The sequence below is a fragment of the Nycticebus coucang genome, chromosome 5 (assembly GCF_027406575.1).
Source record: "Nycticebus coucang isolate mNycCou1 chromosome 5, mNycCou1.pri, whole genome shotgun sequence".
In the NCBI taxonomy this organism is placed as follows: Eukaryota; Metazoa; Chordata; class Mammalia; order Primates; family Lorisidae; genus Nycticebus; species Nycticebus coucang.
Genome location: NC_069784.1, coordinates 109,708,350 through 109,736,307, shown reverse-complemented (window position 1 = coordinate 109,736,307; position 27,958 = coordinate 109,708,350). Strand labels below are relative to the sequence as shown.

At 41.4% G+C, this 27,958-nt stretch overlaps 1 protein-coding gene and 1 non-coding gene across 4 annotated transcripts in view; both read left to right on the top strand.

Moving 5' to 3' along the window:
• The window catches only part of LOC128586605 (pantetheine hydrolase VNN2), a 35,429-nt gene extending 9,950 nt beyond the window's left edge, over positions 1-25,479 (top strand). Inside the window, exons 2-9 of one of the 3 annotated variants that reach the window (XM_053592594.1) lie at positions 2,438-2,669; positions 2,794-2,924; positions 4,276-4,468; positions 5,589-5,877; positions 7,601-7,974; positions 9,263-9,433; positions 11,234-11,310; positions 24,926-25,479. In XM_053592594.1, coding sequence (XP_053448569.1) covers positions 2,457-2,669; positions 2,794-2,924; positions 4,276-4,468; positions 5,589-5,877; positions 7,601-7,974; positions 9,263-9,433; positions 11,234-11,310; positions 24,926-24,962 — 1,485 coding nt within the window. In that variant the 5' untranslated portion in view covers positions 2,438-2,456 and the 3' untranslated portion in view covers positions 24,963-25,479. Of the gene's footprint in view, positions 1-2,437; positions 2,670-2,793; positions 2,925-4,275; positions 4,469-5,588; positions 5,878-7,600; positions 7,975-9,262; positions 9,434-11,233; positions 17,905-20,784; positions 21,936-24,925 lie in introns of those variants that run through there. The other 2 variants (XM_053592593.1, XM_053592592.1) reach the window with 2 other exon arrangements.
• Positions 8,754-8,856, top strand: LOC128587076 (small nucleolar RNA U13). The gene has a single exon (XR_008380498.1). It is a non-coding gene; the product is annotated as a small nucleolar RNA U13 (small nucleolar RNA).
• Positions 25,480-27,958: the final 2,479 nt, after the last annotated feature.

The following is a 27,958-nucleotide window of genomic DNA, read 5'->3' as shown; positions in this document are numbered from 1 at the left end:
CTTAAAGAGCAAGAGGAAGTGAAAGGAAAATTAGGGCAAGGAAACAGATAAAAGAAATCACTCATGAGGAAGAATCAGCAGAAAACTCCAGGCAACATGAAGAACCAGTCCAGAACAACCCAGCCAAGGGACCATGAGGTAGCTACTGCAGAGGATTCCACCTATACAGAAATGTTAGGAATGACAGAAAGGGAATTTAGAATACACATGTTGAAAACAATGAAATAAATGATGGAAACAATGAAGGAAACTGCTAATAAAGTGGAAAATAACCAAAAGGAAATCCAAAAACAGAATCAAATCAGAGATGAACGATATGAAGAATATAAAAAGGATATAGCAGAGCTGAAGGAAATGAAACAGTCAATCAGGGAACTTAAAGATGCAATGGAAAGTATCAGCAACAGGTTAGACCATGCAGAAGAAAGAATTTCAGAGGTAGAAGACAAAGTTTTTGAGATAACTCAGATAGTAAAAGAGGCAGAAAAGAAGAGAGAGAAAGCAGAACGTTCACTGTCAGAATTATGGGACTTTATGAAGCGTTCCAACATACGAGTTATAGGAATTCCAGAAGGGGAAGAAGAATGCCCGAGAGGAATGGAAGCCATACTAGAGAATATTATAAAAGAAAATTTCCCAAACATCACCAAAGATTCTGACACACTGCTTTCAGAGGGCTATCGGACCCCAGGTCGCCTCAACTCTAACCGAGCTTCTCCAAGACACATTGTGATGAACCTGTCCAAAGTCAAGACAAAAGAAAAGATTCTGCAAGCTGCCAGGAGTAAGCGCCAGTTGACCTACAGAGGCAAATCCATCAGAGTGACCGCAGACTTCTCTAATGAAACTTTCCAAGCAAGAAGACAATGGTCATCTACCTTTAATCTACTTAAACAGAACAATTTTCAGCCCAGAATTCTGTATCCTGCTAAGCTAAGCTTCAAAATTGATGGAGAAATCAAATCATTTACGGATATACAAACATTGAGGAAATTCGCCACAACAAGACCAGCTCTACAGGAAATACTTCAACCTGTTCTGCACACTGACCACCACAATGGATCAGCAGCAAAGTAAGAACTCAGAAATCAAAGGACAGAACCTAACCTCCACACTGATGCAAAAGATAAAACTAAGCAATGGACTCCTACCAAATAAGACGAATAGAGTACTACCACACTTATCAATTATCTCCATAAATGTTAATGGCTTGAATTCCCCACTGAAGAGACATAGATTGGCTGACTGGATTAAAAAACACAAGCCATCCATTTGCTGTCTGCAAGAAACACACCTGGCTTCAAAAGACAAATTAAAGCTCCGAGTCAAGGGTTGGAAGACAATTTTTCAGGCAAATGGAATTCAGAAGAAAAGAGGAGTTGCAATCTTATTTTCAGATACATGTGGATTTAAAGCAACTAAAGTCAAAAAAGACAAAGATGGTCACTTTATATTGGTCAAGGGAAAACTACCACAAGAAGACATTTCAATTCTAAATATTTATGCACCCAATTTAAATGCTCCCAGATTCTTGAAGCAGACCTTACTCAGTCTGAGCAATATGATATCTGCTAATACCATCATAACAGGGGACTTTAACACACCTCTTACAGAGCTGGACAGATCCTCTAAACAGAAATTAAACAAAGATATAAGAGATTTAAATGAGACCCTAGAACAACTGTGCTTGATAGACGCATATAGAACACTCCACCCCAAAGATAAAGAATATACATTCTTCTCATCACCCCATGGAACATTCTCCAAAATTGATCATATCCTGGGACACAAAACAAATATCAACAGAATCAAAACAATTGAAATTTTACCTTGTATCTTTTCAGACCATAAGGCACTAAAGGTGGAACTCAACTCTAACAAAAATGCTCGACCCCACCCAAAGGCATGGAAATTAAACAATCTTCTGTTGAATAACAGATGGGTGCAGGAAGAAATAAAACAGGAAATCATTAACTTCCTTGAGCATAACAACAATGAAGACACAATCTACCAAAACCTGTGGGATACTGCAAAAGCAGTTTTGAGAGGAAAATTCATCGCTTTAGATGCCTACATTCGAAAAACAGAAAGAGAGCATATCAACAATCTCACAAGAGATCTTATGGAATTGGAAAAAGAAGAACAATCTAAGCCTAAACTCAGTAGAAGAAAAGAAATATCCAAAATCAAATCAGAGATCAATGAAATTGAAAACAAAAGAATCATTCAGAAAATTAATGAGGCAAGAGAATCACTTAAGCCCAGGAGTTGGAGGTTGCTGTGAGCTGTGTGATGCCACGGCACTCTACCAAGGGCCATAAAGTGAGACTCTGTCTCTACAAAAAAAAAAGAAGCAGCAGCCAGGAACTGGCAGCCGTATGTTGCGTAAATGTTCTACCCAATGTAAATATCACATGAATGTTATTTTCACTTTCAGAAATCACTAAACCGTGGCCATGATCACTTCCTCTTTTCTGACCTCTGCGGCAGTTTTTGCCTTCATTACCCTGCATGTCGGGGCTCTGGACACCTTCAGAGCTGCTGTGTACGAACATGCTGTCATCTTGCCAAATGAAACCAGTGTGCCCGTTTCTCGGGATGATGCTGTGCGTCTCATGAACAAGAATATAGATATTCTGGAGACTGCGATTAAGCAGGCAGCTGAGCAGGTATTGTTTCATTTCGCAGAACCATAATTGATGGTGGGGACGTGGTAGCTGGTGGAAGACGGGAGTATCAAATTGTCTACGTCTTACATGGAAAAATAATTGTGATTTTACTTGTTTTGAACAGGGGGCTCACATCATTGTGACTTCAGAAGATGCACTTTATGGATGGAAATTTACTAGGGAAACTGTTTTTCCTTATCTAGAGGATATCCCAGACCCTCAGGTGAACTGGGTTCCCTGTCAAAACCCCCACAGGTATTTTACCTATCCTAGTTGTTTGTGCAGAAGTGCTGAAATTCTCTCAACTGTGCATGTTCCCAAGGCAAAATGAGTGATTTTAACTTATAATATGTATGGTGTATGCTATGAGTATATTTATCCTGGCATTTGTTTTATTTTAAATGTTACTTAGTTACCGTTAACAATCTTCTATAATTGAATATTTTATTAATTTGGAGAAAATACGTAAATAGGATATTTATTGCAAGAAAAGCTAATGGAAGACGATCTCATGGATATAAGTTGTAACTTAATTTCTGAAGTAGACCGTGGGTTGTATTATGAAAATATTCTGTGGTCTCTGTTGAGGGGACCATATTTCAATTTCAGAGAGTCCTTGTGTCCCAGAATCCACTTCCTACGCAAAAAAGACCTCCTCATTCAAGTGAATCAAAGGCTTTTGCTTTGTAACTACATTTCTTTAGGCTCTGAAAGCTAATTTTCTTGTAAAAATATTATCTAGAAACGCTATTTATTAATACAAAATATCATATATATTGAATATCTAAATGCCATCAAGCTGGAGATGTCAACCTGGCAGTTACACATACAGCTGTATCAGGAAAGGGCGAGGTTATATCTAGAGATAGAATTAGGTGTCAGCATACGGACAGTTTTTAACACCATAATGACTTCTCCTACCGAGTGAGTCAAAGAGTACAGGTACGGGCTTGGGTGCTAGGACCTTCCAGTGTTTGGACCCAGGAGAGAGGAGGTGGAAACAGTGAAGGAGTCAGAGAGCAGCCAATGATGAGTAGGAGACGGGGAGAGTGGGCCCAGGAGGGGACGGAGTGTTTTCAGGCGGAGGGTGTCATTAACTGTGTCAACTGCTGCAGAGAAGTCATGTAGAATGACATCAGGTGAGATGTGGACATTATTGCTGGCATTAGTAAGAGACGGGAGGGCTTCACAAGAGAACAGGAGAGGAGGAACCAGGAACAGCAGGACGACAGCTTTTAAGGTGTTTTGCTGTAAGAGGGAGCTGAGAACTGAAGTAATATTTGGAAGGCCACGTGTGTTTACACAGGTTTTTCTTTCTTTCTTTCTAAAGAAAGGAGATACCAGAGCGTATGTTATGCTAATGGAAGGTTCCAGTAGAGAAGAGACAATTGATGTAGGAGAGTGAATAATGAATTGCTAGAGCAAAAGATACAGTGTGGAAAACAGTTATCACCTTTAAGTATGATTTGTGGCTTTTAAAATATCATTTTTTTGAGTAGTTTTTAGATTGACTTAAGTTACACTTAAGTTCTTAAAGTTGTTTCTCTGTATGAAGTGACTAAGATGTTTTTTAAAATTGAAACGTTTTAATTAAAATTTGGTTTAGATTTGGTCATACGCCAGTACAAGTAAGACTCAGCTGCCTGGCCAGGAACAACTCTATCTATGTTGTGGCCAATATTGGGGACAAGAAGCCATGTAATTCCCGAAACTCCATGTGCCCGTCTAATGGCTACTACCAGTACAACACCAATGTGGTGTACGATGCCGATGGGAAATTGGTGGCACGTTACCACAAGGTGAGAGGGGTGGGCGTGTAAAATAGAGGCTGAAATGATAGTAGCCCATACTGTGTTCAGGAGTCTGAGCTTCATTCCTATATGTGAGTAAAGAAGTTTTTATATAAATGAACAATAAAGAAAATGACATTTTAGGAAAAAGATAATCTGAAAAAAATGTAGACAGGGACGTGTTGGTAAAATGTTGGAATGGTTCAGGACTGAGATAATTTGTGTGTGTCTATATTATATATATACACAGATATTTACAACTGTGTATGTATAAAGTCATTTTAATATTGATACAAAAGATACCAAAGTGATTGTAATCTGGATACCATTTAATAGTGAAATGGTATAGGTTCGGTGCCCGTAGCTCAGTAAGTAGGGCGCCTGCCACATACATCGAGGCTGGCAGTTTGACCCTGGCCTGGGCCAGCTAAACAACAGTGACAACTGCAACCAAAAAAATAGCCGGGCATTGTGGCAGGCACCTGTGGTCCCAGCTACTTGGGAAACTGAGGCAAAAGAATTGCTTGAGCCCAAGAGTTTGAGGTTGCTGTGAGCTGAGATGCCATGGTACTCTACCAAGGGCGACATACTGAGACTCTTTTTCTTGTGTGTGTGTGTTGTTTTTTTTTTTTTGGCTGGGGCTGGGTTTGAACCCACCACCTCCGGCATATGGGACCAGCGCCCTACTCCTTGAGCCACAGGCGCTGCCCATACTGAGACTCTTGTCTCAAAAAAAAAAAAAAAAAAAATTGAGATGGTATAGAGATGTTTCAAATTTGTATGAATCTGTTTCACATACGTTAATTTGCATGAAATCATGAAAATACTTTTTTCTCCTGTACCAATCAATTTAATTACCCTTTTGTAGATTTAAATTGAAAGCATAAAAAGGTTTTACTATAAACTCAGAATTGAAAAAAAGAATAAAATCACCCTCAAGTCATTATTTTATACTACACTGGGTGGGGAGAAAGGCCGGCCTTTCACGTGGGTGTGGGATGTATGTTCAGTGTGACTGTCCCGTCTTCTGTCCTCGACCATAGCCAAATCTGTTACTGACTTTGGGGGGTCTTGGGAGTCATGTCTTCAATAAACAAGCCTTACTAGTTATTTTATGTACTCGGTACAGTACCACCTCTACTCTGAGCCTCAGTTTGACGTACCTAAAGAACCGCAGTTGGTGACTTTCAACACCACCTTTGGAAAGTTCGGCATTTTCACATGTTTTGATATACTGTTCCACGATCCTGCCATCACTCTGGTGAAAGACTTCCAAGTGGATACCATACTGTTTCCCTCAGCTTGGATGAATGTTTTGCCCCTTTTGACAGCTATTGAGTTCCATTCGGCTTGGGCAATGGGAATGGGAGTTAATCTCCTTGTGGCCAACACACATCATGTCAACCTAAATATGACAGGTAATTCATGGCCAGGTTAGAGTTCATCCTGTATATCTAAATGCAGGAAAACTAATGCCTCAGATATGACTTGTGGTGAATTTTTGCTTCTTTATTTGAATTCCTCACTGTTTGACATTTTTGATGGGAAAAAAAAACAAACAACAATCAAAGCAAAGCTAGTGCCATGATTTTCCTAAACAACAGTGTATTATTTCATTTGATTCTTACCATAGTCCTGTGAGATGGGTAGTATCAGCCCAGTTTTACAGGTGAGTAAACTGAGACACAGAAAGTGCAAGTATGAGTAACTTGCCAAGTGCTACTTAGCTAGTGAAAGGCGAAAAGGGAACTGAACAAAGATGTGCTCTAAACTGGCAAAAGCAGACTATACTATTTCTATGATGCTGTATTACAAATTATTCAAAAAGTTAAAAGTAAATGTAACTTAAAACAATAAATATTTGAGCAGCGCCTATAGCTCAGTGGGTAGGGCGCCTGCCACATACTGGGCATACAGGTCTGGCGGGTTCGAACCTGGCCCTGGGCCTGCTAAGACAACAATGACAACCACAGCAACAACAACAAAAATAGCAGGTGTTGTGGCGGGTGCCTGTAGTCCCAGCTACTCAGGAGGCTGAGGCAGGAGAATCGCTTAAGCCCAAGGGTCTGAGGTTGCTATGAACTGTGACTCCAAGGTCTCCAAGAGCACTCTACTCAGGGTGACACCTTGAGACTCTGTCTCACAAAACAAACAAACAAACAAATAATTATTTTTATTGTATTTTTGTTTTTTGGCCGGGGCTAGGTTTGAACCCGCCACCTCCGGGATATGGGACCGGCGCCCTACTCCTTGAGCCACAGGCACCGCCCGACAAATAATTATTGTCTCATGGTTTTTGTTGGTCAGAAATATGGGATTGGCTTAGCTGGGTGGTTCTGGCTCAGCCTGGCCGTTCAGATTGCATCAAGCTATTGGCTGGTCTAGCAGTTACCTAAAAGGGTGACGGGGCTCGCAGATCTGCTTCCAGAAAGGCTCACTCCCTTGCCTACCATGTTCTGTTCATCAGAAGTGATTCACTAAGTCTAGCCCACACTTAAGGGAAACAGAGTTAGTTGCACCTGTTGGAGAGAGGCGTGTTGAAGAATGTCTGGTTAAATTTGTCAACTACCTCAGTTAGGTATAGGGGAGAATTTTGCATTACTTTTCTCCATCTTTCAGAGAGTCCCAAATACAAAGATTTTGTTTGTTTTTTGAGACAGAGTCTCACTATGTCACCCCCAGTAGAGTGCCATGGCGTTACAGCAACCTCCAACTCTTGGGCTTAAGCAATTCTCTTGCCTCAGCCTCCCAAGTAGGGAAGCTGGGACTACAGGCACCTGCCACAACGGCCTGGGTATGTTTTTGTTGCAGTTGTCATTGTTGTTTAGCTGACCCAGGCTGGGTTCAAACCCGCCGGCCTTGGTACATGTGTCCGGCACTGTAACCACGGTGCTATGGGCACTGAGCCTACAAAGATTTTTATATTAGGGTTTAGTTTTCCTCAATGCTAATAAATAATGCTAATATACTCATTAATATTAGAAACGTCCTTAGGTGTTCCGTGTGGCTAGAAGCACATGGGCTCTCCCATTGTGACTAATACTGTGATGGACATGGTCACCTGTGCAGTTTTCATGGGGAATATTGGCAGTATTGGTACTTTTTGTGGTGTTGTTTTAAAGACCTGTCTTCCATTCACAGGGAGTGGTATCTATGCCCCAGACTCTCCGAAAGTGTACCATTACGACATGAAAACAGACTCAGGAAAGATCCTCCTTTCGGAGCTGGATTCACACCCCCGAGTATCTCCCACCTACCCCGTAGCCGTCAACTGGAGTGCCTATGCCACCACCATCAAACCATTCCCACTACAGAAAACCACTTTTGGAGGATTTATTTCCCGGGATGAGTTCAACTTCACACAACTTTTTGAAGATGCAGGAAATCTTACAGTCTGTCAAAAAGAGCTCTGCTGTCATTTGAGCTACAGAATGTTAGAAAAAGAAGAGACTGAAGTTTATGTCCTAGGGGCCTTTACAGGATTACATGGCCGAAGGAGAAGAGAGTACTGGCAGGTAATCTCAGCTCAAGTGGGAGTATTAGGTGCTAGTAAATTCTGAGTTAACTTTTCACGTCTGTTCTAGAAAATCAAGTGCTTTTTCTTGGCATGATTCTGTGAATCAACAATATTGCACACACACAACATACACAGAGGAATTAATCAAATATTTGCAGTGAGAATTAAGTGTAATCTGATAGTTTTGAGCGCATTAGGAAAGATATCAATCCAACCATGATGACTTTTTATTTGAACCAGTTTGCCTACTATGGTGAACTTCAAGAAGTCTTCCTTAATTACGGTTGCTGACAACTTTGAATATAAAGTCTGTTTTCACTCTTAAAACCAGCAGTGAGGCTCAGCGCCTTGTAGCTCAGTGGCTAGGGCACCAGCCACATATACCAGAGCTGGCGATTTGAATCCAGCCCAGGCCAACTACAACCTACAAATAGCTGGGCGTTGTGGCAGGTGCCTGTAGTCCCAGCTACTTGGGAGGCTGAGGTGAGAGAATCACTTAAACCCAAAAGTTTGAGGTTGCTGTGAGCTGTGACATCATAGCACTCTACTGAGTGCGACATAGTGAGACTCTGTCTCCAAAAAAAAAAAGGCAGCAGTGAAAAGGAATACCACTTGTCTCTTAGTTTGTCTTCAAATTAAGATGTCCTAGTCCTTTTATTCTCTTCAAATGACAAATTTTAAAGATGCAAACTTTTTATAGAGGGTTGGCTATGAAATTGTATTTTCTTCTTAAATTCTGTGTCCCCCTGTCGTCTTCTAAAGAAAAGGATATGGGAGATACTTCTGTAGTTCATAAGCATGATGATTGGGTTTTCATGCACCTGCGTGAGATGTGCCTCCCACAAATCCCTTATGAGGTCAGCACATTACCCGTCTGACACACAAAAAAATACATATATTAAAAAAAAAAGGAAAGGATATGGGAAAGACAGGGAAGGTGCAGGAGTGGTCAAAATTTTAATCATCCTTTCTGCATCAATACTACTGTTGCCCAAAGACCTTTATTTCCTTGGGCTCAATGCCATTATCCGACATACCAAACTCATCGTGTAAGTCTAATTCTACACTGAGTTCTTTCTTTTAATTCACTTGTTACCGGAGAAGTGGGTTGGTTCTCAAATCATTTGTGATTTCTGATAAAGCAGGTAATTATAAGAAACATAATCCAAATCCTTTTTTTGAAGAAAGAAAAATTTGCCTTCTATGGTTAAAATCCAAGTCAACAGGTGTAGTCCAGTCAAGTTAGGTGTAAGGCACGGTATTTGGTCTGCGTCTGTTCCACACAGGTATGCACGATGCTGAAGTGCAGAACTACTAATCTGACCACCTGTGGTCGGCCAGTGGAAATTGCTTCTACCAGATTTGAAATGTTCTCCCTCAGCGGGACATTTGGGACAGCATATGTTTTTCCTGAAGTGCTACTTACTGAAATTCATCTGTCACCTGGAAAATTTGAGGTAAAAGGATTTTACGAGTATTTTCATTTTATATGTTCTTTGAAGCCAGGTAAGACAGGCTATGGCAAGTGTATTGGTTAACTTTTGCTGTGTACCAGATCTCCTGAAAATGTCATGGCTGTAAGTAACGGTCATTTGTTTAACGCCGATTTTGTGGGCTGGCGATTTGAACTGGGTGTATGTAGGCTGTTTTTCTGGTCTGAAATGGATTGAATTGATGTTGCCTGGGCTCATTGCATCTGCCATGACCCTGTGACTGACTGGTGTGTGACAGACCTGTCTTTGACAGTGGGGATGATTGATGTCACCTCTACCTGTTCACATGTTATTTGTTCACATAACAAATACTTGTTCACATGTTATTTGAATGAGCCAAAGAGCATCAAGAGGAAAAATCATAACAGGCAAGTTCTTTGCAAGTCTGTACTTGCACCATATATGTGAATGTCTCATCAACCCCAGCAAGTCACAAGAGCAATGCAGATTCAAGCAACAGAGAAATTTCCCAAGGTTACTCAACACCATGAAACATCTTGCTTTAGCACCTGAGGCATCTCTGAGGTATTCTTTACAGCTACCTAATTGTGTAACCTTGGGAAATTCACTTAGCCTCTGAATTCCCTATCTATAGAAGAGTATACCTTTGTCACTGATTTGGTGAAGGTACTTTGTTAATAGAAAAGCACAATAATTATCTTCTATTTAGTTAATTTTCTTCTTCCAATTTCCTAAAGTACCTTTTCCCCCAATTTCTAATTTCTTCCTTATCCAACTGTCCTTGCTATAATTGATGGGTCATTTTCCTTTGTTCTTGTTCTATCTGCTGTCTACTCATCTTTCTTTCCATTCTTACTCAATTACTTTGTGCCCATTTCTCTTTCACAGAGCACCCTCTGCGGCTTTAGGATAGATCTAGCCATTCGTGGCTTTCACAACCCGATCCCCACCTCCCTCTGACCACATGGTGTCTTCTCTTCTTCACTAATCTTCATCTGTAAATTGTAGTGCTTTCTGAGACATAAAAGAAAAAGCCTTGATTTGTGGCCTTTGCCACTTTTCATGGTGTAAATATTCCCACCATGATCAACTTCAAGAACGGCTGTGTTTAGCAAGCAGCTGTCAATTTCCTGGAAAGTTAGCAATCTGTTCCCATGAGCCTGTGTACCCCTGGCTGTGGCACACCCCTGGTTCTGACCAAACCAGAGTGACAAAGGGTGTTACCTAGACCTGTCACGAACCCTCTGTCTCGGAATGGGCCTTTGCGGCTTCAATTACCACTTTGCATGGTGTCTTCGGCCACACAGCCCTAGGAAGAAATTCCTAGCTGTTGTTTTTACGGCAGGTTGTGTCTCACTCTGGGAAGCAGACCAGGACAGCCCTTTTTTTCTCAGACCTCCTAAGCACGTGTCTGCTTCCCTCTCTGATGTACTCATAAACCGATTTCTCTCTTTATGTTTAGTATCAGCTCAGTTTCATCATTAGCTTTTAAGTTTCTTAAGAAAAGTGTGTGATGTGTCCCTCTCTGGTTCCTGTTTATCTTGCACATAATTGGGTGCAATGAATTGTTGCTGCTGATTTTGACTTTTTATTCATGGTTCCACTCTGTGGTTGAAACTCAATTCTTAGGCCTTGGTGAATTGCTCTAGTCTCAGTTGCATAGAAAATAGCTATTTCTTGCCTGTCTTTCTGTTTCTTCCCTCCTCAAGCAGGAATTGTATCTAGAATGATTTCAAAATCGTTAGTCTGCTTTTAACATGTATTTTCATGAAGCTGACTGTACTTTTCTTACCTTTTCCTTAGGTGCTAAAAGATGGGCGTTTGGTAAACAAGAATGGATCATCTGGGCCTATCCTAACAGTGTCACTGTTTGGGAGATGGTATGCAATGGACACACTTTACAAATCATGTGGGACCAGCAATTCAGCAATAATTTACCTGCTGATAATCACATCATTAATGATTGTAACCTTGTACAATGTTGTGATGGTATAGCACATCTCTTTATCACATTTATTTTTTGTATCATATATTTTGCTAAATGCATTTATCAGGCTTCTACATTTACCAAAAAATTTGGAAGGGCTATATTAGTAGTATAGACCAATGGTCTCTAAATGTTTGGTTTTTTTCTTATCAGGATTATTTTTAAGTATTATGGTAATTTTGTCTGTTTTTTGGCAATGCTGAAATGTTGCAGTGAAGATCAAGGGAAAGAGCATGGGTGTTTGGGTCAAATCCCAGCTCCAGCCTTATTTGCTGTGAGATCTTGTGTGTGTTAAGAGGGTGCAGCGTGAAGAATTTCAGAGTCATTGTAAAGACAGCTATGCCAGTGAAGAAAAGAGTAATGACGGGACTTCACAGATTGATGACTAAATTTGCTTTGACATTATGGACAATTTGAACTCATCTAGTTTTTTGTGCTAATTTGCTTTCCAATCAGAAAGCAATGTTGAAGTTGATCTTCACTATGTAGGCTGTTTGAATATGTTCTAGAAGAAATGCCAACTATTGGGCGATGCCTGCAGCTCAATGCATAGGGCGCTGGCCCCATATACTGAGGGTGGCATGTTTGAACCCAGCCCGAGCCAAACAGTAACAAAAAAATAGCCAGGTGTTGATTCTCTTGCCTCAGCCTCCCTAGTAGCTTGGACTACAGGCTCTTGCCACAACACCAGGCTATTTGTTTGTTTGTTTGTTTAGCAGGCTTGGGCAAGCTTCGAATCCACCAGCCCGGGAGCATGTGGCTGGTGCCCTAACCACTGACCTATGGGCGCCCAGCTAGTACTCCTTTCACTTTTCATAAAATATGGAACATTTCAGGTTTGCCAGGTTTTATTTGAGGCAGTTAGATGGCGTGCAGTGTTTTTTCTGTGTATATCATGACTCTTGGACCATCATGTTGCCCTTCCAAAAGTTGAAATGTTGACTAGAAATCAGCTGCTGACCTTTGGTTTGAGGAAGATACTAGCAAGGAGTGCCTCACAGGTTCTAAGGACAGTTTGTCGTCCTCTCATTCAGGCTTCCAGCTGTCAGTTGTGCTGATTCATAAAAAACAAAAACAAACAAGCTCAAAATCCCAAGGAAAGTAGAGAGTCTTTAAACTCAATTGTAAAATTCCTTGCCCCACATCTTAACCCTTGTTTCCTCAGTGTTTTCACATACACATTTTATCAAACAACCCAAACACAGTTTCATTTGGCCTTAACTTAGGAAGTGGCTCTTTAGTTTCTAAAGAGTCTAATAATGTCAGAGTCCCATTTGATAACTGTCTTTTGTCTCACTTTAAATTTCATGTTAGTTCTTGAATCCCTTACAGTTCTGGGAGTAGTGAACAGGGCTCTGGTTTTCTCCCATTTGGCTTTTACTTGACTGTTTTCCTGAAATTCTCTTTTACAACTTAACTTTCCTACCCCCTAAAGCACCCTCCCCATCTTCTACCACCTGGTGACATGGCCCCAGCCACACGATCTATGATCCATTCCCTTAAGTTTTGTGACATGATCATAGCCTACTCTGCAGTTCCCACCACCTCTACTTTCTACTTTTTTTTTTTTTTTGGTAGAGACAGAGTCACTTTATGGCCCTCGGTAGAGTGCCGTGGCCTCACCCAGCTCACAGCAACCTCCAACTCCTGGGCTTAGGCGATTCTCTTGCCTCAGCCTCCCGAGTAGCTGGGACTACAGGTGCCTGCCACAACACCTGGCTATTTCTTTCTGTTGCAGTTTGGCCGGGGCCGGGTTTGAACCCGCCACCCTTGGTATATGGGGCCAGCGCCCTACTCACTGAGCCACAGGCGCCGCCTTCTACTTTCTACTTTTATCTTTCTTTGCATTTTGACTTATTCTCATGGTGTCAGCATATCCCTCTACACGGGTGTTTTTCAGTGGCTTTCCTTCTGTTTTGACCTCTTTCCTAAATTCTTTTCACATTCCTGATTCTGTTCTCACCATCTTTTCTAGATACTCCATAGACAGCCATGCTATAAAACAAATATGAGGTTGGATGCCTGCTTAGGTAAATATGATCGCACACATACATACAAACACACTCAGCCACACACAGTGAAAGCATTCCTGAAAAGACATTTGCAGGAAGAGGGTTTCTTGATTATGCTGTTGGGACGGAAAGTACTTGGAATGGGAAAGAAGATAGTTCAGCAATTTCTCAGAAAATTTCTAGACCGCCTGAAGATACGCCAGAGGAGAAAAGTAATAGGGATGAACAGCAGTTTCAATTTACCTGTCCTCAAGAATCCTGTGATATCTTATTTTACTTACTTACTTATTTTACTGAACAACCCTGGTGACAGCTTTGATCAGCTATAAGCCCTGCTCCCTTGTTCCTTTGTGCACTTCTGCATTTCAGAAATTAATTTTTTTTTTGAGACAGAGTCTTAGTTGGTCACTCTCAGTAGAGAGCAGTGGTGTCTCAGCTCACAGCAACCTCAAACTCTTGCGTTCAAGTGATCCACTTGCCTCAGCCTCCCAAGTAGCTGGGACCACAGATGCCTGCCACAAAGCCTGGCTATTTTTTTTTTTTTTTTTTTTATGGTCATGACTTTATTTCACCTTGGAGAGAAAGTGCTCATTATACCCTTTCCCTTCATTCACGGTAAAGGTCAGCCTCCGTCGCAACTGCAAATAGTGGAGTCCTTAATAACATCGGCTTAGTCCTAAGCTGCTGGACTTGAATTCTAGATCTACTATGTTTTGGGCAAGTTACTTGACCTCTTTTGCCTCAGTCTGACCAGTGGTAAAATGGGGCTTCACGTAGTACTTGTCTGATGGAATGGTTGTTGAAGACTAAACAAATATATTTATGTCAAGTGCTAAGAAAAGGACCTGACCTACAGAGAGCCTTTCATGTTAATGGTTGCTAGTCATGCCCTGTATCCCAGCCATTCTATTCCAGTTATTAATATATTTATTCTTCCCTTTCTTCTTTCCACATCATAAGTTCTGAACTTCTTGGGCCTGTTTTCTCTTTGTACTTGACTTATGAAACTCCAGCACTTGCCCTTGAAAACCACAGGCCATCCAAGCAGCTAGTGAAGAAATCTCAGCCAGAGGAGGAGAAAGGTGTTCTCTTTTCCCTTGGGCTGAAGAAGGGCAGAAACCACACTGTGGTATAAAGCTGCCATCTCTGTTCTTTCAAACAAAGGAGTTGTGCAAGATAGCTGAGCTGAGGCTGGGCGTGGTGGCTCACAACTGTATCCTAGCACTCTGGGAGGCCAAGGCAGGTAGATAGCTTGAGTTCACTGGTTTCAGACCATCCTGAGCTAAAAGCAAGACCCCATCTCTACTAAAAAAAATAGAAAAACTGAGGCAAGAGGCTCGCTTGAGCCCAAGAGTTCGAGGTTGCTGTGAGCTATGATGCCATGGCACTCTACCCTAGGGCAATGGCTTGAGACTCTGTTTATGGGGACACAGTCTGGTCTTTGGATTCACTGGGCTGGAAACTCCATCTTGACAGCAACCTTCTTGGCAGCCCCACGGAAACTTCTGCTCTATTTTTTTTTTAGAGACGAGCTCTCTGGCTCAGGCTGATCTCGAACCCAGGAGGCAATCCACCCGCCTCGGCCTCCCAGAGTGCTAATATTACAGATGTAAGCCACATGACCAGCTTCAGAAATTAATTTTAATCAATACTATTTCTATTGTTTATTTCTACTGAACTCTTGAATTTCAGTCCATTAGCTAGACACTCAGGACTTCTTATCCTAAGGCCACATTACCTTATTTTTAAGTCTTTGATGTTAAAAATAATGAATAGATAATGAAAACATTTTAGGAGATTACCAGTTACAAAACTCTCATTATTTGAAGCATAGTCTCTGACAGAGTCATCAACATTATTTTTACCCTTTCTGCACAAAGGAAAGAGGCAAAAAGGAGGATAATACTCTTGCTCATGATAATGAAAAACAGTAACTTGTATGACCTCTAGAATTGACATACAAATTTTGAGTATAGTTTCCGATGATGTGTAATGAGCCAAAAGTCTTTATTAATCAAAAGTAGACATAAAAGACATGTAGAATATTACAAATCTGGAAGGCTAGAGAGGAGGTTTTCATAGACAGCTTTATGAGGGCACTCACAAGGTTGCCAATTGTAGAACAGGAGTTTACCATAATGGTTTGGCATTTTACCTTCTTTCCTTTTCTTACCTCTCCATTTTAGGTAGCTTTGTTATTTGGCTTTTTGTCACAGTTTCCACTGCATTTAACCTGTCCTCTTACCTATAATTATGAGGTCAACTACAGGAACTATAGGTGTACAGATAAAGTTCCATCTGCTAGAACTGAATCAGAAAAGGTCAAGTTACAGAAATCTAAGACTTAAATGAATAAAAATATAGGAAATGATAGATTTGGGAAAAAAGAATGTAAAGCCTGAAGTATTTCATTTTCTATAAGACATTGCATTCATTGTAAGTTCTCGAACCCCTCATGGCATTGATACAAGTCACCTCATTTTACAACCAAGGACATGACATTCAGGGATTTGGATAAGCTCCCCAAGGTTGCTACAAATATTAAGTAGAGAACTATCCCAGCTTAACTGGCCTAAACAATGGCCTTACTGTAGATAATGCAGACAAATGGAGAACTTTTGTGGAAACTTGTATACTTCACTGTTACAAACATCATCACATTTAATATATTCACCACCAAACTGAGGTTTGACAGAAAACCTGTTTACTATCTTTGATGTATTTCTAACGTACAGCTTATTGTTGTCTAATGTAACACCTTCAGAACAAAGGTGCTAAATAGACTGAAAAAACTAAAGAGCAGAATGGAAAAGGCAATTCTCAGAATGGATGCTGGTTCTGTATTTGGAACATGATGGTTCTATAGATGTTATTAGAGGAAACGAAAATCTTTCATTGTCCAAATCACGTCTTTAATCCGACCATATGTGAATTCAAATTTATATGTCTTAGTAATACGTAGAACATTATTAGTGAATTAAGTGAGAGCATTGTCGTTTGGAGGTCACATATAAGCAATTGTTTATAATCACTCCTGCTGGGAGATTTCTAATACAAGTGTACTCTTGAGCATATAAAAATAGAAGGGAGGTGTGTAGTTGGAGGACAGACATGTTCCTTACTCTCAAGACCTATCTCATGCCTTGTGTTTAGAACTCATTGGTTGGTTAAACATCTCATTGATTTGGAAGGAATCCAGATTTATTGGAATGGATGGTAAAGTGATAGTATAAGAAGTTAAATATAATAATAAAAAGTCTGAAAAGGAAAGAGAAAAGTATACGTGGAATAGATGTCAGGGACCCCAAAGATATTTAGAAATACAAGTTGTACTGCCTTCGTTGCATTGATTCTCTTGGAAAAAGAAGGCCCAAATGATTAAGGGAGTCAGAGATAATATTCACAAATTTTATAGCTTCCTGTGGAGAATGTTCGTTTTTCTCCCCACCAGGATTCCTTCTCCCTTCCTTGTTAAAGGAAACTGAGCATGTGCAGTTGGGTTGGGATCATGGCTGTCGCCTTCAGGGTGTGTAGTACATTGCCCAGGCCTAACCCATCTCAGACCAGCCCCGCTGGGCCCAGAGATTCATACAGGGCTGCACACACATCTGAAGTCAGGCCAGTGAGAATACTCCCCAGGACTTTTGATTTAATGACTGGAAAAGAAGTATCCTCTTCTGTGATCAGAAGCGCAAGAAATATGCAAATCTGGAGCCCCCAGGAGCCATCTTTACTGCAAATTGATAAGAGTCGGTGTCCAAAGATGAGAAGAAAAGGACAGCTGATCCAGGGAGCTCCAAAAACATCATTCAAGCACCCGAATCCAGCCAGCTGGAATCCAGTCTAGCATCTCCACTGGACTCTTCCTGTTATATGAGCCCAGGAGTGTCATTTTTTTTTCTCAAGCTCTTTTGAGTTAGAATATGATTATCTGGACAGATGCACTTCCTCATTTTTGTTACCTAATTCTGCACAGTGAATTGCACAAACCCTCTAGATGAAAGGTCCTGTGTGGTTTCCTTTGGGTGGTGGTGGCAATGGTGGTACTTTGAAGGTTTGCTACTACTCTTCTGCCAATCTTCGGCATAACAACCTCAAATAACCTCCATGGAAGACAATGCATGGCTTTGGTCATGTGCAGGAGAAGAGAGGAGGGAAGCCACACTGGATTTAAAGAAAGCCTGCTTGGGGCTTAGATATTTCAAAGCCTGAGGGAGTTTCCTTGTGCAACATTCACTCATTAAACAACAAATGAGTATTCTGAATTATTTAAAAATTTTCCCCTGTGATGTTTCTGACACACAAAACTGTATAAAGGATTACACAACAGTCACCAGGGGCCGCAGCCCAGCATGTGCAATAAGGTGTTATCAGTGCAGTAGAAGCTTCTGTGATCCCTCCTGTCACATAATCCTCCCTTCTTCATCCTCTACCCCTGAGGAAATCACTAAGATCTTTGAAGATTGGTCCCGTGACTTCTTGGTAATTTATAATGTATACAGATATCCTTACTTAGTACTATTTTGCATATTTTTGAATTTGTATACTGCAAATGGTAAATTATACATATTCCGCATATTTCTTATTTTTTTTTTTTTTTGTAGAGACAGAGTCTCACTTTATGGCCCTCGGTAGAGTGCCGTGGCCTCACACAGCTCACAGCAACCTCCAACTCCTGGGCTTAAGCGATTCTCTTGCCTCAGCCTCCCGAGTAGCTGGGACTACAGGCACCAGCCACGACGCCCGGCTATTTTTTGGTTGCAGTTTTGGCCAGGGCTGGGTTTGAACCCGTCACCCTCGGTATATGGGGCTGGCGCCTTACCGACTGAGCCACAGGCGCCGCCCCATATTTCTTATTTTTATACTCAACACTTGAACTCAACCCATTGACAAAGCATCTGTTAATTTCATCCACTTCCCCTGCAGGGTGGGGTCCAGTTACAGGAAGGCACTGATTACAAAGCTGTTGTCTTTCAGCTCCAAATCCACAGATCTGTTTTCTTTGTTTGTGATACTATGGCTGGAACAAGCAGTAGTTCTGTTGTGCCCAGGTTGCCGGGTACCCCTCATAAATCACCCGAAGACCAAGTCCGATGCAAAAGCAAGAGGTAGTTTATTCACAAGCTCGGGCTTGGGCTTCTCCACACCAGATGCAGCAGGAGAGCAGAGAAGCCCCGAACGCAGAGGGAAGAGCAGTTTTAAGGATACAGAAAGGAAAAAGAGAGGAGAAGTTGGGGGAACTGCTGGGGAGAGCTGATAGGGGTTTAGGGAACTGGACAATGTTTGTTGTCAATGTTTGATCTGGGCTAATTAGCCTGGGGGAAAGATTTAGTACTACTGGGGTCAAGGGTGAGTGCCCTTAAATTATAGCTGGGGGCAGACATACTGGGGGAGGAAGCAGGTTGCCTATCACCTTTGGTATGCAGCTGCAAATTGAAGGCTGTGGGGCAAAGTGGGGTCAGTGAAGGCTGTGAGACAAAATGGAGTTAGTTTATTTTTTTATTGTTGGGGATTCATTGAGGGTACAATAAGCCAGGTTACACTGATTGCATTTGTTAGGTACAGTCCCTCTTGCAATCATGTCTTGTCCCCAGAAGGTGTGGCACACGCCAAGGCCCCACCCCCCTTCCCTCTCTCTGCTTTTCCTCCCCCCATGACCTTAATTTCGTTAATTGTCCTCATATCAAAATTGAGTACATAGGATTCTTGCTTCTCCACTCTTATGATGCTTTACTAAGAATAATGTCTTCCACTTCCATCCAGGTTAATACGAAGGATGTAAAGTCTCCATTGTTTTTAATAGCTGAATAGTATTCCATGGTATACATATACCACAGCTTGTTAATCCATTCCTGGGTTGGTGGGCATTTAGGCTGTTTCCACATTTTGGCGATTGTAAATTGAGCTGCAATGAACAGTCTAGTACAAGTGTTCTTATGATAAAAGGATTTTTTTTCCTTCTGGGTAGATGCCCAGTAATGGGATTGCAGGATCAAATGGGAGGTCTAGCTTGAGGGCTTTGAGCTTTCTCCATACTTCCTTCCAGAAAGGTTGTACTAGCTTGCAGTCCCGCCAGCAGTGTAAAAGTGTTCCCTTCTCTCCACATCCACGCCAGCATCTGCAGTTTTGAGATTTTGTGATGTGGGCCATTCTCACTGGGGTTAGATGGTATCTCAGGGTGGTTTTGATTTGCATTTCTCTAATATATAGGGATGATGAACATTTTTTCATATGTTTTTAGCCATTCATCTGCCTTCTTTAGAGAAGGTTCTATTCATGTCTCTTGCCCATTGATATATGGGATTGTTGGCTTTTTTCATGTGGATTAATTTGAGTTCTCTATAGATCCTAGTTATCAAGCTTTTGTCTGATTCAAAAATGGAGTTAGTTTTAACAAAATGGAGTTAGTTTGGTCCTTTCAGTTCCTCTTTGCCAGCTGGCTCCTTGTTACATTCTGCCAGTAGGGGCACTTAGAGGGACCCCAAAGATTAGAAGAAGACAGGGACCTGCTCCTGTGAGCTCACCTGTTAGTATCTTCCCCCAAATAGTGTTGCACATGGCAGCCGCAGTTCTTACAGTAGGACTCCACACTCTCAGCATCGTTGCCAGTCTTCAAAGAGACCAGCGCCAGTCAGTGCTTCCTCGAGGGGTTTCAGCTCCAGCACCCTGGGTGCCCTCTGGGACTCTGCCTCCTGAGCACCAGCTGGAGAGCGTCCCCTCCTCCCTCATCCCAGCCTCAGCGCCTCAGGGTTCTTCTGGCAAGTTTCCAGCTTTTAACACCCTCCTCTTCCCTTTGTTCACTAGCACTGGGAACAGAAGAATAAAAGTTGCTTCCTGCAGTTGCTACCACCCTGTCACTACAGTGCCCCTTTTCTTGCCCTCCCTTCATCAAATACCTAGTTAGCCAAATTTCTATATTAAAATTTCTTTGTTTTAATTTTTTTTATTAAGTCATTTGTACATAGATCATGAATACATTTATGCTATTATGGGATTCCATGTGTTGATTATTTGTACAAATTGGGGTTCTTACATCCTACTAATCAACATAGCCTTCATCTCATTTACCCAATTAGAGTGTTAAGACATTTATGTTCTACACCTGATAGATCCAATTTGTACTTGCAATATGGTCCTCCTATTAACCCTCCCTCTAATGACGCACCCCTCTTCCTTCCCGTCCCGCTCCCCTCCTCTCCTTCATCCTAGGCTATGGTTGTGATTCATCTTTCATATGAAAGTGTGATTATAAATTATATTAAAATTTCTTGAAATAACTGATGTGGATTCTCTTTTCCTGGTTGTATCTTGCCTGATGCAATGGATAAAACATTATTCATTTGTCATTCGCCTAGTGGTGAATATGGAGAGCATGGCCAGGCCTGCCCCATGGAGATCGCACTAAGCCAGATGAAGTACTGACAAAATGTGGAGGCTTACCTGTGATGGAGTGGGGCGCCCAGGCACATTGTCATGTCCTCCAACCAGCCATCAGCAAAAAAGACCGTGTGCCCATGGTTGAACTTTCTCTGACCTGGCATGTTCTTCACTCCTTGAAGGCTGTTGCATCCATGAACTTTGAGCACACCTCTGTGAAAACACAGGTTTAGAGGCCACATATATCCTTGATGTTGAACATGTATACTTTGTGGAACTTTTATGATTTCTCAGTAATAAGCCTTCGTGTGGGGTTGAACGTTTTTGTTGGAGTTGAGTTCCACCTTTAGTGCCTTGTAGTCTGAGAAAATACAAGGTAAAATCTCAATTCTTTTGATTCTGTTGAGGTTTGTTTTGTGGCCTAGGATATGATCAATTTTGGAGAATGTTCCATGGGGCGATGAGAAGAATGTATATTCTTTACCTTTGGGATGGAGTGTTCTATATGCGTCTATCAAGCACAGTTGTTCTAGGGTCTCATTTAAATCTCTAATATCTTTGTTTAATTTCTATTTAGAGGATCTGTCCAGCTCTGAGAGAGGGGTATTTAAGTCCCCTGTTATTATGGTGTTATAGGATATCATATTGCTCAGACTAAGCAAGGTCTATTTCAAGAATCTGGGAACATTTAAATTGGGTGCATAAATATTTAAAATAAATTCTATTGATTCTGTCCAGGGGGTCTGGCCAGAACACTGGAAGATGAGAGAAGCCATTAGCTGAGATCTGAAAAACTGTGGTACAAGGGCATCAGGAGAAACCAGAAGCTCAGTTTTGTTCATGTTGATTGATATGCCTTCATACATCCAAGTGGAGACTTTGAGTAGACGATTGTTGGACACAACAGTCTAGAGTTCAGGGACTGTATCTGAGCTAGGGATATAAATCTGTGGGCCACCCATATACAGATAGTATTTATTTTAAATTTTACTTTTATAATTTCTTTTTTAAAGTACAGATGCAGTGGCTCATGCCTATAATCCTAGCTCTCTGGGAGGCCCAGGTAGGTGGATTGCCTGAGATCAGGAGTTGCAAACCAGCTTGAAGTAAAGTAAGATCCTTTCTCTAAAAATAGCTGGGCATTGTGTCTCTCTTCAGAGACAGAGTCTCACTTTGTCACCCTCAGTAGAGTGCTGTGGCATCATAGCTCACAGCAACCTCCAGGTCTTGGGTTTAGGAGATTCTCTTGCCTCAGTCTCCCAAGTTTCTGGGACTGCAGGCACCTGCCACAGCGCATAGCTACTCTGCAGGCTGAAGCAAGAGGATTACTTGAGTCCACAAGTTTTAGGGTGCTGTGAGCAATGACGCCATGGGACTTTACCGTGAGCAACAATGTGAGACTCTGTCTAAAAAATAAAAATAAAGTATAAATGAGGTCTTGCTCTTGCTCAAGCCAATTCCGTGAGCTCAAGCAATCCTCTCTCCTCAGCCTTCCAGACTGCTGGGATTACATTCATGAGCCACCGTACATCGCTGATATTTGTACTTTCTTTATTGTATCTAGTAGAGGGGAAAAAAACTGACAATAAACAAGAGTGAACTTGTAAAGCAATGTTCTTGGGATCCAGTGTACAAGGATAAGGGCTGGCCTTCGTCATTCTGTAGTACAGAGAGAGCAGGCAGAGTCATAGGTGCAGGTGCCAGCAGGGAGGCTGATGTTCCATAGGACCTTTTGGAAGGTTTCTTCTGATTTGGTTAAATAAGCTGATTTTAACTGATTTAACTGATTCAGTTAAATAAGTTCAGGATAGAAGTTTGGGTTAAAGATAGACACACAGTAGTGATCAGTTTGTAGAAGGTAGTTGAAAATATGAAGTAGCAAAAGATCCGCTGTTGGAGGGAGAGGGTAGTGTAAGGGGTTGACAGATAATTAACACCAATGTGGCCGCTGAACATCAGGGTGTTAACAGTTCAGAGAAGGGAACAGCAACAAGGCCTGGAGCGGTGATGAACTTGGGCCAGAGGGGCAGGATTCAGTGAGCAGTCATTCCAGGATCAGAGCAGTGGTAATCATGTTAAACATAATAAGAGTGATTTCAGCTCAGAAGAGGAAAGATAAAATGCGACCAAGAGAAAGCACTGATGGTTCTCCTTGATTTGAAACACATGGGAAACATCTTAACTAATGAAACAGTTAAGGAGGGTGGCACCTGTGGCTCAGTGAGTAGGGCGCCAGTCTCATATACGGAGGGTGGCGAGTTCAAACCCGGTCCCGGCCAAACTGCAACAAAAACTAGCTGGGCGTTGTGGCGGGCACCTGTAGTCCCAGCTACTTGGGAGGCTGAGGCAAGAGAATCTCCTAAACCCAAGAGCTGGAGGTTGCTGTGAGCTGTGACATCACAGTACTCTACAGAGGGTGACAAAGTGAGACTCTGTCCCTAAAAAAAAAAAAGAAAGAACAAACAGGGAAACTAAAATGATGACAGTATTGAGAGTTAGAGTGAGAAGAATGGGATTAGTGGAGAGCCTGTAAGAGGGATTCTTGGTCCTGGGGTCAGTTCCTGGACAATGGGAATGGGAGGAGGTTTCACACTCAGAATTAGAAGTAAAGACTTGGGAAGGGCCAAAGAACTCAAGAGATTTTATTCCAGGATCTCTTGTCCTCTTTAAAAGTATAGAAAATACTTACTTACTTAAAAACAGGATTATATTTATTTTAATACAAAACTTCACACCAGGCTTGGCACCTGTGGCTCAAGCGGCTAAGGCACCAGCCACATACACCTGAGCTGGCAGGTTCGAAAACAGCCTGGGCCCGCCAAACAACAATGACAGCTGCAACCAAAAAATAGCCGGGCATTGTGGCGGGCACCTGTGGTACCAGCTACTTGGGAGGCAAAGGCAGGAGAATCACTTGAGCCCAGGAGTTTGAGGTTGCTGTGAGCTGTGATGTCACAGCACTGTACCCAGGGTGACAGCTTGAAGCTCTGTGTCAAAAAAAAGGAAAAAAAAACAAAAACTTCACACCTTAAACTTTCCACTGGCATGATAATTCCAAACTGTCATTTGGATTATGCACAAATATCTGGTTTAAAAAAACTTGTATGTGCAATCCTGATTCCTTACATATGAAGGAAGTAAAGTCATTACTAACCACATTTGGTAATGATATACTCAAGTTTCCATTGATTTCAACATAATAAAAGGCTGGTAAATTTCCTGGAACTAGGAATTGGGAAAAATGAAGGGGAATTCTCACATGTTGCCTTTGGATTCCATCTGGGTAAAGTCATGTGAATCAAGACAGAAGTTAAAAATTTTGATTTGAAATATGAAAATATTTTTTGTTCTCATCACAAATCAATCCATCTGTGTCACACTCAGTTTCCTTCTTTTATTCTGAAAGAATTGATATCTGATGTATTTCATTTCAATGCATAAGGACAGATGAAAACACACTAGGGCATGTGGAAGAAGGCACCTTATGATGGATAATGTTACTGAAACTGATAGACTTTGAATTATAGAATCATACAAACAAAAAACACCCACAAATCTCCAAAATGTACAAGTTTCCTTAGATCAGGTAAGAATTAGAAAGAATAACAAGAGAGAAACAGTATTGATGACTCCAGGACCAGAGACGGATTTAAACCTTATGAGGAACTCATATTCAAATAAGGGGACTCAATTCAAAATTAGGCAAGGAAGTTGATTGTCATAAAAAGCATTTACAGGGGCAGCACCTGTGGCTCAGTGAGTAGGGCGCTGGCCCCATATACTGAGGGTGGTGGGTTCAAACCTGGCCCTGGCCAAATTGCAACAAAAAAAATAGCCAGGCATTGTGGTGGGCGCCTGTAGTCCCAGCCACTCAGGAGGCTGAGGCAAGAGAATCGCCTAAGCCCAAGAGCTGTGACACCACATCACTCCACTGAGGGCAACAAAGTAGACTCTGTCTCTAAAAAAAAGCATTTACAGAGCTTAGCACAGTATAAAATTTCAAAGGAGCAGTAGAGAATTGTAATGTGGCCCCTGTCCTTAAGGAACTTAAAAAAAATTATATGTCTGAAAGATAAAAGATTTAAGAGAGAATTTAACACTCTTTGAATTATCTTTCAGCCTATTACATTGGAGCAGGATTGGAGTTGCAGTGTAAACTGCAGAAAGTAGACAGAGTAAATTGCATGTCTACACAAGAAAGGATGTTCCAAAAATCTGCCATGTTCAAATATGGAATCAGAAAAAAACCCAAATAGCCAATACAATACTTAAGAACAAATCTGGGGGCATCATTCTACCAGACTTCAGGTTATACTACTAATTTATAGTGATGAAAACAACATGGTACTGGCACAAAAATAGAGATGTAGACATGTGGAATAGGAAGAGAATCTATAGATGAACCCTGCCACATAGAGTCATTTGACCCTTGATAAGTCTAACAAAAACGTTCCCTGGGAAAAGAATCCCCCTCTATTTAACAAATGGTGCTGGGAGAACTGGCTGGCGACCTATAGAAGATTGAAACTGGACCCACACCTCTTACCTCTAACAAAAATTGATTCTCACTGGATAAAAGATTTCAATTTAAGACATGAAACCGGGCAGCGCCTGTGGCTCAGAGGAGTAGGGCACTGGCCCCATATACCGGAGGTGGTGGGTTCAAACCTGGCCCAGCCAAAAACTGCAAAAAGAAAAAAAAAAAAAAAAAAAAAAGACATGAAATTATATAAAGACTAGAAGAGACTGCAGGGAAAACGCCTGAAAAGATTGGAGTGGGTAAATGTTTTCTGAGAAAGACCCCCCTGGCAATTGAAGCAACACTAAAAATAAATTACTGGGATTTGATCATGCTAAAAAGCTTCTGCACAGCTAAAAGCACTACAACTAAAGCAAACAGACAACCTTTGGAATGGGAGAAGATTTTTGCATGTTATGATTCCGATAAAACAGATTAAAGTCTAATAACTATAATCTGTAGAGAACTCAAATTAATCAATAGAAAAGAACAAACAACCCCATTTCTTTGTGGGCAAGAGACTTGAACAGAAACTTCTCTGAAGATGACAGATGGTCAACAAACACATGAAAAAATGCTCATCATCTTTAATCATCAGAGAAATGCAAATCAAAACCACCCCGAGATACCTAACCCTGGTAAGAATAGCCCACTTCACAAAGTCCCAAAACTGCAGATGCTGGCATGGATGTGGAGAAAAGGGAACACTTTTACACTGCTGGTGGGATTGCAAACTAATACAACCTTTATGGAAAGAAGTATGGAGAATCCTTAAGGAATTAAAAGTTAACCTTCCATTTGAACCTGCAATTCCATTATTAGTTGTTTACCCAGAAGAACAAAAATCATTTGTTCACAGACATTTGCACCAGATTTGCAGCTTAATAATTGTCAAGTCTTGGAAACAGCCCAAATGCCCATCAATACATGAATGGATTAGCAAATTGTGATATATGTATACCAAGGAATTAAAAAAAAAACATTAAAAAAGATGGAGACTTTACATATGTTTACTTGGATGTAATTGAAACATATCCTTTTTGATAAAGTATCTCAAGAATGGAAAAAAGGCTAGGTGTGGTGACTCACTCCTAGCACTCTGGGAAGCTGAGGCAATTGGGTTCGAGACTAGCCTGAGCCAGAGCGAGACCTCATCTCTAAAACTAGCCAGGCATTGTGGCTGGTGCCTGTAGTTCCAGCTACTTGAGAGGCTCAGACAAAAGAATCTCTTGAGCCCAGGAGTTTGAGGTTGCTGTGAACTATGACCCCAAGGCACTATACCAAGGGTGACAAGGTAAGACTCTGTCTCAAAAAGAAAAGAAGAAAGTATCCAATGTACTCAATAATATTATGAATATATAAACACACATTCATATAGATGGTAAAACACAAATATAGTATATATAACGAGAGAGGGGAAAGAGGGAGAGAGGAGGGGGAGAGGGAGGGCATTTGGTGGGATCTCGCCTAATGTGCACAATGCAAGGATACACTTCAAAATAACTAAGAGTAAATTATAAATGTCTTACCACAAAAAAAACAAGTAAATAGGCTGGGCATGGTGGCTCATGTCTGTCTGTAGTCCCAGCACTCTGGGAGGCTGAGGCGGGTGGATTGCTTGAACTCAGGAGCTCGAGACCAGCCTGAACAACAGCGAGACCCTGCCTCTAAAAAATAGCCGTGTGTTATGGCAGACACCTGTAGTCCCAGCTACTCAGAAGACTGAGGCAAGAGAATCACTTCAGCCCAAGAGTTTGAGGTTGCTGTGAGCTATGACTCCCTGAGTGAGACTTTGTCTCAAAAAAAAAAAGAAGTGAGGTGATGGTTATGTTAATCAGTTTGATTTAAGCATTCCACATTGTATACCCAATCATTACATTGTGCCCCATAAATGTATACAGTTATGATTTAATAATAAAAAAAAAAAGGGGTGGCGCCTGTGGCTCAGTGAGTAGGGCGCCAGCCCCATATACCGAGGGTGGTGGGTTCAAACCCAGCCCCGGCCGAACTGCAACCAAAAAATAGCCGGGCGTTGTGGCGGGCGCCTGTAGTCCCAGCTGCTCCGGAGGCTGAGGCAGGAAAATCACTGAAGCCCAAGAGCTAGAGGTTGCTGTGAGTCCTGTGACGTCATGGCACTCTACTGAAGGCTTGGTAAAGTGAGACTCTGTCTCTACAAAAAAAAAAAAAAAAAAAAAAAAAAAACCAAGAAGCAGTGACTTTTAACAGCATAGGAACAAATTTGCAATAAGAGTTCAGAAATGTTGCCTGGGATAGAAGTGGAACTGGGGGACCTCTAAGCGGAGCTGGAGCTTAGATGGCTAGCAAGAGTCTTTTTAAGGGAGAAATGAGCATACCATCATATAAGTAGAGTGCTCAACAAATTGGTGCTATGGTGGGTGCCTTCTAGAACTGTCAACATTGCTCTATGGATGGAAAAATTAATTTACCAAGGAAAATTTTATTTTATTTCATTTTATTAAAAGAAGAGAGTTTACCTGCCAACTGTTTTGGAATGGAGTGAACTCACCTGTTTGGCTCATCAACTCTACTTTTAAGTGGGTTGACCTCTGAACAATGTCAACAACAGTACTGCACACTTGAGTCAATCCAATTATTTACTTCTGGCTGTCAGT